This window comes from Lemur catta, chromosome 11 (assembly GCF_020740605.2).
Source record: "Lemur catta isolate mLemCat1 chromosome 11, mLemCat1.pri, whole genome shotgun sequence".
Taxonomy (NCBI): domain Eukaryota; kingdom Metazoa; phylum Chordata; class Mammalia; order Primates; family Lemuridae; genus Lemur; species Lemur catta.
The window spans coordinates 97,425,873-97,438,322 of NC_059138.1; the positions used below are offsets into that span (position 1 = coordinate 97,425,873).

A 12,450-nucleotide genomic window follows, 5' to 3' on the forward strand; every position below is an offset into this window, starting at 1 on the left:
GTAAGTAATCACTTTCTGTTTTGATTGTGGAGATGTGGAGTTCCAGTGGGTCATTTATTTTTCTTTAGATATTACGAAACATTTAAATTACTTTTTTTATTCATTAAGAAGCAAATTAAAATATGTATATTCCTAATTGTGAAGTTCATTAGAATTGTTTGCAGATCATTCTAATTTCATAGGATGAATTTTCTGTGAGGTTTAGGCTACCGATTATTTGCAAATTAAAGAACTAAATTTAGTGTTAGTTATATCACATTTTAGCTGTCGGTTGCTCCCTGCTCATGTCAGCCTCTGAAGACTGTAGGTACACACAGGTGCAGAGGGTGGGCTGAGCGTGTCACACTGACACTGCCATCTTGATTCTAGAGCCCAGGTCAGCTGTGAAGCTGGTGGGAGCAGCTGGCTTTGGCTGAGCCCCTGGCCACGGCAGGAGCAGGTCTGAGTTCACACGCTGCTCCGGCCGCTCCAGCTCTGGGACCCTGGTCAGTTGCTCTCCTTAGGCTTCAGCTTCCTCATCCGTAAAATGGAGATGAAGTGATGCCCCCACCGTAGTGCTATTGAGAGAGTTCAATGAAATGCTGTGTGCAAAGCTCTTGGCATGTGCCTAGCACAGAGCAGACAACCACAGCCTGCCCTGTGGTTCCTGTCACCTGTGGCCTTTGTCATCAAAACACCACTGGGGTCTGGTGCAGGGTGTCCTGGGCTCCCGGGAGGGAAGGGGGACTGGGAAGCGCAGTCTGTGTCCTGCTACTTCAGGAGCTCCCAGCATGTCTGTGAGCTCCAGGTCACAGAGCACACGGCCCCCCTTGCAGGGAGGTGTTGTCTCCACTAGTCCCTCCGTCCCTGTTCCTCAACTGATTCTGTGACGCACTCTGTCTCCGCAGAGGCCACGGGCCATGTCTGTCATTCCTTGTGCTCGCCCGCGGGCTGCTGGGGCCCGGAGCCCAGAGACTGCGTCTCCTGCCGGAGCGTGAGCCGCGGCAGGGAGTGTGTGGAGCGGTGCAGCGTCCTGGAGGGGTACGCGGGTGCTTGTCTAAGCCCTTGTTCTGAGCAAAAACCAGACTCGTGGTTGTTCTCATAGCTTTATAGCTATTCAGTTTGTTTTTCTTTTCCTTTATTTTTCCTTTGTTTTTTGTTTCTTTGCTTGGGGGGTGTTGTTTGCTTATGTTTACTTTTGGGCACACTGTTAATTATTAATACAATAGGAAATAAGCAAACTTTATTATTGGTATTTAATCTAATCCAATAATTTATAGAATCTCTTCCTGGAAATATCTTAAATTTTTCTAAACTACATGAAGTTCCCAAGACAAATAGAACAGTCATAAATGGTTCATATGCCCAAAACCATGGCTTTTTGGTTTTTTTTTTTTTTTTTTTTTTTTTTTTGCAGTACACTATTCCTGTCATGTCAAAATATGTTCATACAAATCAGATTTTCTGGTCAGTTTTTGTTTATGCACCTTCAGCATGCACTGAACATTGAGCAGTGCAAGTACCTTTAAATATTACCATGGAGAAAGACAGAATTCATGTAATGTTTGCTGAATTCAGTTTCCATCAATAAAAAGTCCAGTCTGTGGATACTGTGACAATCTTGGTATTGATATAAGGTTTTGAATGACTGCGAATAATGATGAAAAATAAATAAATAGAAAGTATCGTAAAATTGAAGGATAGAGGCAGAGAAAATTTTTTTTAAAAAAATCTAAAGAAAAAGGGAATTTTGTGATGGAGAAGAGCTGTAGGAAGTACAGATGGCTGCAGAAAATCCTCCTTCCCGTGTCCCTGCCAGGTGTGGATCGAAGCTTGGTCCGGAAGTATTTGGGAGCAGGGTGAGAAGCCCAGCTCAGCTCTGCAGGAATCCCTTCGCTGATGGACTCAGAGTGACTAGCGAAATTGGTAGTGCTGTTCAAAGTTCAAGGCGGGAATACTGGTGCAATGCTTCCTGCTACAAACAGACACTCAGCTCATGTTTTCAGTTTTCCAGTCTCTTACGAGGCCAGGTCACCCAAACACCCTCGCCAGGTGCGGCGTCTTCCCGTTGGTGCAGAGGAACCGTGGCCGGCAGCAGCTGCTGGCCACGCAGGACTGGCCCCTTCGGCGGGGCAGTGGCCCGGAGAAGCAGTGCAGAAGACACACCACTGTGTCATATCTGGTTTAATTGATGCCATTTGCTGAAGCCATTTGGGCTTGTGGCATACACTTTTGGGTGTAAACACTCCTTGTCCACCGCTTGGAGTGAAGGCCTGCAGTTAATGACCAGGCAGATTCTAGTCTTCACAGCTGTCACAGCTGTTGGTCTTTTTAGTCAAGCATCAGCTTCTTCTTGAACATTGACGTGCACATCTTGAGGCACGTGGAAAACCTTTCCCGCCCGTTTCCACACTTGGCCGATGACCACTGCGCAGGTCCTTGCTACCCCCCCTTCCTTTTCCTATCCCTCAGTCTACAGCCACCGTTTCTGTCCCGCTTAATTTAAACGTCCACGAATCCGGTATCAGAGGCGGGGGCACCTCGTAAGGACTTTTTTTTTCCATCTTGCTTACCAAATATACGGAAAATTTGCCTTTAAAAATGCAGGGAAGATAGTCTGATTATAAATGAAGTTTCTGTGTTTGCTCATGGAGAAGATGACCAAGGATTCAGTCAATAAAATCAGTTTGTTGTAATACAGTATAGTCCCAGAGTCCTGACCCTTTGGCGTTTTCCTCAAATGACTTTGACTTTCTGAGAGAGCCGATCGGTTCCCCGAGAGTCGGCATCTCGGGGCGGCGCTGACGCGTCCTTCTTGCTTCCCGCAGCGAGCCCAGGGAGTTTGTGGAGGGTTCCGAGTGCGTCCAGTGCCACGCGGAGTGCCTGCCCCAGGCCATGAACGTCACCTGCACGGGACGGGTGAGCAGCCCCTTGGTGTCACGCAGCCCCACTCCGCTGGGAAAAGTCTTCACTAAGCAGAGCAACACGGCCGGGCCGTCCTGGAGCCGGAAGGGGCCGGCGCGGCTGTGTCTGGCGACGTCCCCCGCGTCCGCCTGGGAAGAGCCTTCGCCTTTGCGGCTCTGCACCTCCACGCTCGTCTAAGCCGATTTAAACTCATTAAAAATTCAACTTATTTTGACTTAGTAAATCCCCGAACTTAACAGTTATTCTGACACAGCCGGTTCCCACCATTCCTAATGTCTGTCATCATTGCTGTATCATTTTAATCAAATGTCCTCAAATTCGTGTTTAACATTAGTTCATAATTAGTTGAGGAATTTTTAAAGAAACTCCTAGCAATACATTTTAAAAATCACAGTTTCATGTCTCCCTGTTCAGTAGCAATCTTACAAAGAATGTAAGGGAGAATTCAGGTGTCTCTCACACCAAATGTCCTGATGCTGTTTATATATGAAGCTCTGTTTGAATTTGAGCTCCAACATCCATTTCTAAATCTACTAATTGAAAATGTTTGTCAGAAGTTCTGTGCAGATCAGGACTGCGTTTTGAGGTCTAGGCTGCCGACAAGGCCGGTCACAAATAAACCACTGGTTTGGGGGTCTGTGTGGTGTTGGGTTAAATTCCTATTGTTGAAACAATCCAGGGGCACTGACTTAGTCACCGGCTGTGCCGGCTCTGAGCACACTAACACTGGAGAACTTGGCCAAGGGTTTGATTTCGGGCCCTTCCAGAGTGCGGGGCACACAGCCCGAGCAACCCCACGCTTTCCCTCTGTGAGTCTGGCAAGGGCATCCCCCATTTCACAGACAGAATCAGACATGGTGTGTGGCGTGGTCCACTGCACACCTGCCTGCACTCACACTGGCCTCCTCTTTTCCCTGGAGAAACACTGATGTTGGTTTTCTCGAGTTTGCCTGGGCGAGCTGGCTTCCTTCAGAGCTTCCTTGTAACTTCCAACATCATTTGCAAGAAACAAGATCTGCCCAATAAAAATATAAATATGCATGTAGGCCAATCAAGATGGTTTTGACAAGGAAAGATGCCCACAGCAGTTTAAGCAAAATGCAAAAAAGAATAGCTTGTTTTATGTCTGTATGTATCGAGACATGCATGTAAAGTCAGGAAGACTCTCCACCAAGTCATTAACAGCAGCCATCTCTAGCAAGTGCAATCACAGAACTTGTTTTCCATGTTAAGAATTTCTCTGTCATTTGTTTTTTTTTTCTTTTTCACACTAAATATTTTAAGTAAACTTCCATTTTGAAAAAATAAAGAGAAAAGAAAAAGATATACATAAAAGTTCTTCTCCACTTTGGTGCAGGGACCAGACCACTGCATCCAGTGTGCCCACTACATCGATGGCCCTCACTGTGTCAGGACCTGCCCAGCGGGCGTCATGGGGGAGAACAGCACCCTGGTCTGGAAGTACGCAGATGCCAGCCGCGTGTGCCGCCTGTGCCATCCAAACTGCACCTACGGGTGAGTGGGGCTTTGCCACCTGGAAGGGAAAGCGCAAGAGAACAGAATGTTTCCTCTCTTGCAAATTTGTAGATTGAAAAGGTCTCAGAATTTTCAGGCAATACATTACAGAGGTTTGTATGTGAGTCATTTACTTAGGGTACTTTGACCCCATGGCCATGGCGGCAGCAGAGACATGCTCATGGGCAGACCTCGAAGCTGGCAGGGAACTCTCTCTGCTGTGCTTGAGGGTCTCACGCCCAGGCTCTGTTCTGTGATGCTGCATGTCTAAACAAGAGGGCAGTGAGGGAGCAGTGACAACACATGTCCTGGCAGATGCCACCCAGCCCCTCTCCTGACGTTTTTACAGATCTCTCCAGATTACTAGAATTAGTATAGGGATTCATTTTTGTTTGTTTGTTTTGCCATGAATAAGAAGTAACATTGGCTAGAATGTTGCTTTTTTTTTTATTTCAGCGTATTACGGGGGTACAAATGCTTAGGTTGCATATATGGCCTTTGCCCCACCTAAGTCAGAGCTTCAAGTGTGTCCATCCCCCACATGGTGCACACCACACCCGTTAGGTGTGAATAGACCCATCCCCTCCTCCCCCTCCCACCTGCCCCATACCCGATGAATGTTACTACTATATGTGTATGTAAGTTTTGATCAGTTAATACCGATTTCATGTGAGTACATGTGGTGCTTGTTTTTCCATTCTTGGGATACTTCACTTAGTAGAATGGGCTCCAGCTTACCCAGGATAATACAAGAGGTGCTAGATCACCATTGCTTTTTGTGGCTGAGTAGAACTCCATGGTATACATATACCACATTTTATTGATCCACTCATGAATTGATAAGCACTTAGGTTGTTTCCACATCTTTGCAATTATGAATTGTGCTGCTGTAAACATTCTAGTGCAGATGTCTTTTTTACAGAATATCTTTTGTTCTTTTGGGTGGATGCCTAGTAATGGGATTGCTGGATCAAATGGTAGTTCTACTTGTAGCTCTTTGAGGTATCTCCATATTACTTTCCACAGAGGTTGTACTAGTTTGCAGTCCCACCAGCAGTGTATGAGTGTTCCTATCTCTCCACATCCATGCCAACATTTACTGTTTTGGGACTTTGTGATAAAGGCCATTCTCACTGGAGTTAAGTGATATCTCATTGTGGTTTTGATTTGCATTTCACTAATGATTAGAGATGTTGAGCATTTTTTTATATGTTTTTTGGCCATTAGTCTATCTTCTTTTGAAAAGTTTTTGTTCATGTCCTTTGCCCACTTTTTGATAGGGTTGTTTGATTTTTTTCTTGCTGATTTTCCTGAGTTCTATATAGATTCTAGTTATCAGTCCTTTATCTGATGTGGAACATGCAAATATTTTCTCCCATTCTGTGTAGGTTGTCTGCTCTCATGATAGTTTCCTTGGCTGTGCAGAAGCTTTTTAATTTGATCGGGTTCCATTTATTTATTTTTCTTATTGCTGTGATTGCCTTTGGGATCTTATTCATAAATTCTTTGCCTAGCCAATGTCTGTAAGAGTTTTTCCACCATTTTCTTCTAGAATTCTTATAGTTTCATGCTTAGGTTTAAGTCTGTTATCCACGGTGAGTTGATTTTTGTGAGAGGTCAAAGGTGCAGATCCTGTTTCAGACTTCTACATGTGGCTATCCAGTTTTCCTAGCACCATTTATTGAATAAGGATTCTTTTCCCCAGTGTATATTTTTGTCTGCTTTGTCAAAGATTAGATGGCTATATGAGGATGGTTTTATATCTGGGTTCTCAGTTCTGTTCCATTGGTCTATGTCTCTGTTCTTGTGCCAGTATCAAGCTGTTTTAGTTACTATAACCTTGTAGTATAGCTTGAGGTCTGGTAAATCGATGCCTCTCAATTTGATCTTTTTGCTTAAGATTGCTTTTTTCTATATGGGGTCTTCTCTGGTTCCATACAAAGCATTTTTTCTAGATCTGTGTAAAATGGCATTGATATTTTGGTAGGGATTGCATTGAATCTGTAGATCACTTTGGGTAGTATAAACATTTTAACAATGTTGGTTCTGCCGGCCCATGAGCATGGTGTGCTTTTCTCCCTGGAATGTTGCTTAAAGATACATTTTTTTAATCTGATTGTTATGCTGTTACTACTTGAATTTAAGCTATTTTAACTGGAATTAGCAGAAGTGCTCTGATTGTTTCTTATTTACTGGAATAATAAATTTGGCAATAAACTGGACTCAAGAATCAGAAAGAGAATTGGAGAGAGGAGCTGAAGTTCATATATACTAGCTCACATTTCCTTGTATTTCTCAGGATTCTCAACCTTATTTGGAGCTGTTACACTTTCTTTCTCTGGGTCTGTCTCATGGTAGTTGTGTGGCCTTGGGCATAAGTCTTCCCTTCTCTGTGCCTCACCTTCTTCACCTATAAATTAGGATAATAATGCTGCATAGCTCACAGGATGTTTGTGATCATGAGTTATTAATAATACGTATAATGTACTTAAAGTGGTACCTGGGACATGGTGAGCACTGGAGCAGTGACAGCACTGATGGTGGTGGTGGCAGGGATTGTGATTGTGATGTTATAATGATTAATGAATTTTCTAGGAAGACAATCATATCATCTCCAGTGGTGATATCTTAATCTCTTTTCCAAGAGTGTCAGATTGTGTTATAAGGGCCAGAATAATATTTTATTGTTTCCAGAATAACATCAGACGCGATGGCAATGGACATCAGAGTTTTATGTCTGACAGTGGTGGGAATGACTGTAATGTCTCAATATGAACAGCAATGTTTGCTGTTAGTTTGAGATATGAATTATCTTGTTGAGGAAATACTCATCTATTTTTTCAAATAGTTCTTAACCATTTTTGAAAATCTGGAATGGATTTTGAATTTTACCAAATACTTCTTTGGTAGCAATTCAAGATTTTTTTCCCCTCTGGGTATATCAGCATGCAGGCTGTGTTGGCCAATTTGTAAGCTTAATGAAGTGTGGTATAAACTGTGCTTTGACTAGCTTTTCACTTAATCTATTTTTTATAAGCAGTTTTGGAGCAGATGCTCTAAAACAGAATTCTATTATCTGTACAGAATAAATGTTGTATCTTTCCCCTTTTTCTGTCTTTGGGAAATGAATGTGTATATATATCTCTGTGTCTTGAGCATATGTCTTTGGACTTAGAGGGGTCCAGAAAGTCTCTGGGCCATAGCATTTTCAATACATTTACCTTGTATAAGAAACAGATTGTCAAATATAGAAAGAGGGGATTTACTCACAATGTTAGCAGTTATTTGTTCTGATATCTATTTTTCCCAGATAATAATAAATCTCTACTTCTGACTTAAGTCTACCGCTAAAATTGCATTTTCTTCCACAATTTTGGTCTCTTCCTTTGTTTCAAATAAAATCTTGGTGGTATGCATTTGACATAGAGAATTTTATCAATTTTTTTTCATATATATGATTAGCTTCCTGATTCTGAGCCTTTTTTGGAAGAAGAGCAGATAGTTTTATGTAATCTTGTTATTGCTACCTGTATCTTCTCCCAAAGCCATGAACTATATAGAAATCACATGATAGAAATGGATTTAATTTTTAAAATAGGGAGAAATGTTGAGGAGAATAAGGGAAAATTAGAAAACATTTATTGTGTATTTATGCTCTGCACAACATTGTTGACTACATCGCCTCTCTCCTTTCTCGGGTAGGCTCTATTGCTTTCCCATTTTTATTGTTAGAGAGACATGTAAAGGGGTTCAGTAACCAACACGACCCGTGATCCAGTGGTGTCAGAGTCCAGACTGCAGCGCAGGCACCTGCCCAATCCCAAAAGCCACACCTCCCAACCCTGCAGGGTGGTGCCAGGAAACAGGCAGGACACAGCAGGCATACCCCTTTTTAAATGAAACCACAATTTCATAGTAAATGGTGAGCAGAAAGTTTCTTTGAAATTTTTATCCAGATACGTTAAACTAAATAGTATGAAAATTTGCCTGTTCTCATTAATAGGTAACAAAATTTAGTTTCTACTGTAGTTGCAATTATGTATAAATTCCTTATAAAAAGAATAAATTGAATTGGAGGCAGAGAATAATTTTCCTGACGGAATGAAATAACACGAAATGGCCTCTGGTTTCATATCCAGCAGTCGTTTCTGCAAAAGCAGGCGAGGAAGGGCCTCTCAGGGTTCCCAGGGCCTGCCACTCTGTTGAGACCCACCGCGCCCGCCTGAACCCTGTCCTGTCCCTGCCTCGTCCAGCCTGTCTTCCAGTATAAACTGCCTGCCTTTCCCTCCAAGTTTGTTGGTCTCAGCTTCTTGTTAGCAATCCCTGCAGCTTTCCAGCAGCGCTTGCAGGGGCTGCATAAAACTCTGCCTCTTGTCCAAAATTTCCAGTTTCAATCCACACACCTTCGTATGTAACATTCCCATCACATTGCATTCTACAGGTGAGGGAGACAGCCAGCCTTGGGGACTCGTTTTATCCATGGTCCCTTCATTAGTGAATGCTTTTGTGTTGGACTACCTCAGTGTTCATAGGAGGAACGAGAGCAGGAAGTAAGAAGGCTCCCTGTGTGCTCCTGGTGAGACCCTAGGCACTCAGGCCAGGTGGGCAGGGTGCAGAGAGCAGAGCTGTCTGCTGAGACCCAGGGTGCAGAAAAGGAAAATGTTTAGGACCAGGCGACAGTGCCCAGTCTTCCTCACACACTGAAATGTAGCTGTGCGTCTTTCCCCAGGCTGTGAAATGTGAGTCTCTAGCTGGCTTATTCCTCCTGTTTAAACTGTCATCCTGTAAGTGACATAGCAATGGTGGCTGTCCCACTAGAACGGGAGCCAGCTGTTCAGGGCCACACTGAGGATGGGTCCTGTCTTCCACACAGGAGACGTTGCTACTAAGCAGAGGGGAAGGACATGGCTCCTGCACCTGGCCTTCAGGCTCCGAATCGTCACGGCCACCTCCTGTCACTGAGACTAGCTGTCACCCATGCACTCCCTTTATCTTTCTGCCTCTCCTGCACATATCTCCTGTCGATGCCTTTCTTTCCACTCCCACTGGGGATCCCTTCCTGTGTCAGGGTTCCTTCCTGCTCACCCACCCTCAGGAAACCTGGTCATTGTCCTCAGGACTGGCCTCTTCCGTGTTCCCAAACCTGCAATTGCTCCACGCTGCCAGCCTCTCTGTGATCAGTGTGGCCCCGTGGCTGTATCCAGACGCAGCTTCCTCTACACCCGGTCCACGCTGACACTCGGCCAGCTGGAGACAGCTACTCCCATGTCAGAAACAGTATGAGAAGGCATTTCAGTTATGAACTGGCTGCTGTGTTCAATGCTAGAACCATCCCTGTCTATGCTCTAACCCTGAGCATAGACGCTCAGAGATATTTGCTGAGTGAAGGAATAAATGCATAATAAATAAATTTCTAATCACCACCCCAACACTGAGATGCATGGTGATTTTGATGATCTAAGAATAGTTTAATGCACTTTGCCTTATGATTTAATAAAAAAAATGCCAAGAAGTAGAATGAGAAGAGTGAGTCTGTCTTTCTCAATTCCCACAGATGTGATGGGCCAGGTCTTCAAGGCTGTCCAAACGGCGGGTGAGTATGTACAGCTCTGTGCCTCGGACTCCATCACACACGACCGAGTGCCGTGGGCAAAGCCACTGCCTCTGTGCACGTCTGCCTGTCCTCCACCCTGGTCCAGTCTTACGTCTCTGGGCCAGCCCAGGCCCATCACAGGGCCCTGGCAGACCCTGCCCCCCTGGTTCCACCTCCACCTGCCAACGTGCTCCTCGGTGGCGGGGCACAGGGTGTGTGGCACTGGGCTCGAGGCCCCGCTGCTTCTCTTCCTAGGTAGCCTGTCCCTGACCTCTTTGTTCACTCTGATGTTGCCAAGTCCTTCTCTTCTAGCTCCTCTCCTTTATCCCCACTCACCCAGTTGTTCCCGTCACAGACCTGTGTTGGAGTGGCCTTTCTGTTTGATGACAGAGGTCCAGCTTGGGGGATCATCTGTCCCTACTGCCTTTTCCCCACGCGCTGCCCAGCCACGCAGGTGGGCTTCTCTCACTTGAGACGCCAGCCTGAGAAACGCACCGCGTGGACCCTGTGAGACTCACAGGAAAGCGTGGCGCTGTCAGTCGCCGCGTCTGCGGGAAATCGGACTGACACACAAAACGCCTGTTTGCTGTTTCTCATGTCCCTGGACACCAGCCAAACTGCCAGGCACCTGTGCCATTCCTGGCAGTGTCCCTACCCACAGTTCCTCAGCTTCAGGGTGCTGTCCTGCCCAGCGCTGGCGTGGTGGCAGGTCCCTCCTGCCACCTGGTGACACATTGAGGAGAAGTAAGGCAAGTTCTCAGAGCCAGATCTCCTGTCATGTGCCTGCAAGGACACCCAGCAAAACTTCCCTGTCTTCGTGCCACAGTCTCGGGAATCTCAGTAGTGAGGTTCCCATCACATCCCCGCCCTGACACTGGTCATGCCCATTCCTTGTTATCTTTACTCTTTTTAATTTTTCTTCTCTTCTCATTCACCCTACTACTGTGGCACTCTACAAAACACATTCTCTGTAACAAATTATTCCTTTTATCTTCCAGTTGTCCCTCAAAATAGTAAAAATTCATTTATTCAAACTGCATTAATTGTAGATTTTGTATAACACAGATGACTTTTGCACTCCCTAAAAAAAAAAAAAAACTATTATAAACTATCATTTTCATGAAATACATTTGGCCCACTCAAGAGAAGTTTGTGAGGATTTCGGCACCTATTTTATGTGCCAACGACACTGCTATTCATCTTTGATACTCATTGACATTTCTACCAGAAAATACGAATCCATCTGACAGCAGCTCAAATGGGATACTTAAGAATAATAACTTTCTAAGGACTCCAAATTCAGAATTCTGAATTCAGATGGTCCTTTCCCCAGTGAGCTTGACAGCCTGACTTCTGAGCTTTTCCTCTCTCTGAAACCAGACATGACCTCCGTGGAGGAGGAGTGAATGCACCCTGAGGTCTGAGGCTGCGTGCTGACTTCACTCATTGTGACAACGGTGCTTTTTACGCCTAAATCCTATCACTTTATAACCTCCTTCAAGCTCATTCTCAGAGCACCTCACACAGCTGCCGGGCCCACCTTGCAAACCAGGGGCCCCTCAAGGAGTGTCAGCGTCACCACAAGGTCCCTTCCCAGCCTGGCAGGGAGACTGCCTGGCTCACGTGCACAGACTGCTGTTCTTCAACTGTATGGAAGTGCCCTTGGAATGAACACCATACAAATCCATATAAAAAACACCAGTGAATTCAGGATTATTTTTTGAATTACATATTTTCTTAATCAACAGATTGAAAAATAATCATCATACGGAAAGGTCCAGATGAAACCTCCATTTTAAGCATGCAGAATAGGTGGCTGGGGGTGGCGTTGGGGCCAGGGAGCTTGAGAGAGCTGGCACCTTGGCCCTAGAAGTCGCAGTCGGCTTCCTTCTCTCCCTGTGGAAGCTGCAGGTGTCCCGCCCCTGAGAGGGTGGCAGTGGTGTCAGTGGGCCCGACACGCGGGAATGTGCAGAATGCTGGTGCTGCAGAGTGTCCACAAAGCTCACCCTCCTCGTCCGTCCACCTCCCTGCAGGCCCAAGATCCCGTCCATTGCCACTGGGATCGTGGGCGGCCTCCTCTTGGTGGTGGTGGTGGCCCTGGGGATCGGGCTGTTCCTGCGGAGGCGCCACATCGTCCGGAAGCGCACGCTGCGCCGGCTGCTGCAGGAGAGAGAGGTGAGGTGCGCGCGGGGCAGCCCCTCAGGAGCCCTCACTGCCTTGGGAACGTGCCATTTGCACTTGTGTGTTTGAGATAGGTAACCGCAATATTATGCGTGATTTGTTATGATGGAAAACCCAGAAATTCTGAGTGTCCAATTATACGCAATTAGTTACATTTTGGTACATCCATCCAGTGAAATGGAAATGTTTCTGGGCCAAGTCCCACAACGCACAGCGCTGCCTGCAGATGGGCGGCTCGCGGGGAGGCGCAGGGAGCC

The 12,450-nt window shown here is 45.6% G+C and overlaps 1 protein-coding gene across 5 annotated transcripts in view; it reads left to right on the top strand.

Moving 5' to 3' along the window:
- EGFR (epidermal growth factor receptor) overlaps positions 1-12,450 on the top strand; it is a 186,401-nt gene that overhangs the window by 142,728 nt on the left and 31,223 nt on the right. For 4 of the 5 annotated variants that reach the window (XM_045564905.1, XM_045564906.1, XM_045564907.1 and 1 more), the window contains exons 13-17: positions 888-1,020; positions 2,808-2,898; positions 4,262-4,419; positions 9,974-10,012; positions 12,046-12,187. In XM_045564905.1, coding sequence (XP_045420861.1) covers positions 888-1,020; positions 2,808-2,898; positions 4,262-4,419; positions 9,974-10,012; positions 12,046-12,187 — 563 coding nt within the window. Of the gene's footprint in view, positions 1-887; positions 1,021-2,807; positions 2,899-4,261; positions 4,420-9,292; positions 9,849-9,973; positions 10,013-12,045; positions 12,188-12,450 lie in introns of those variants that run through there. The other variant, XM_045564909.1, reaches the window with a different exon arrangement.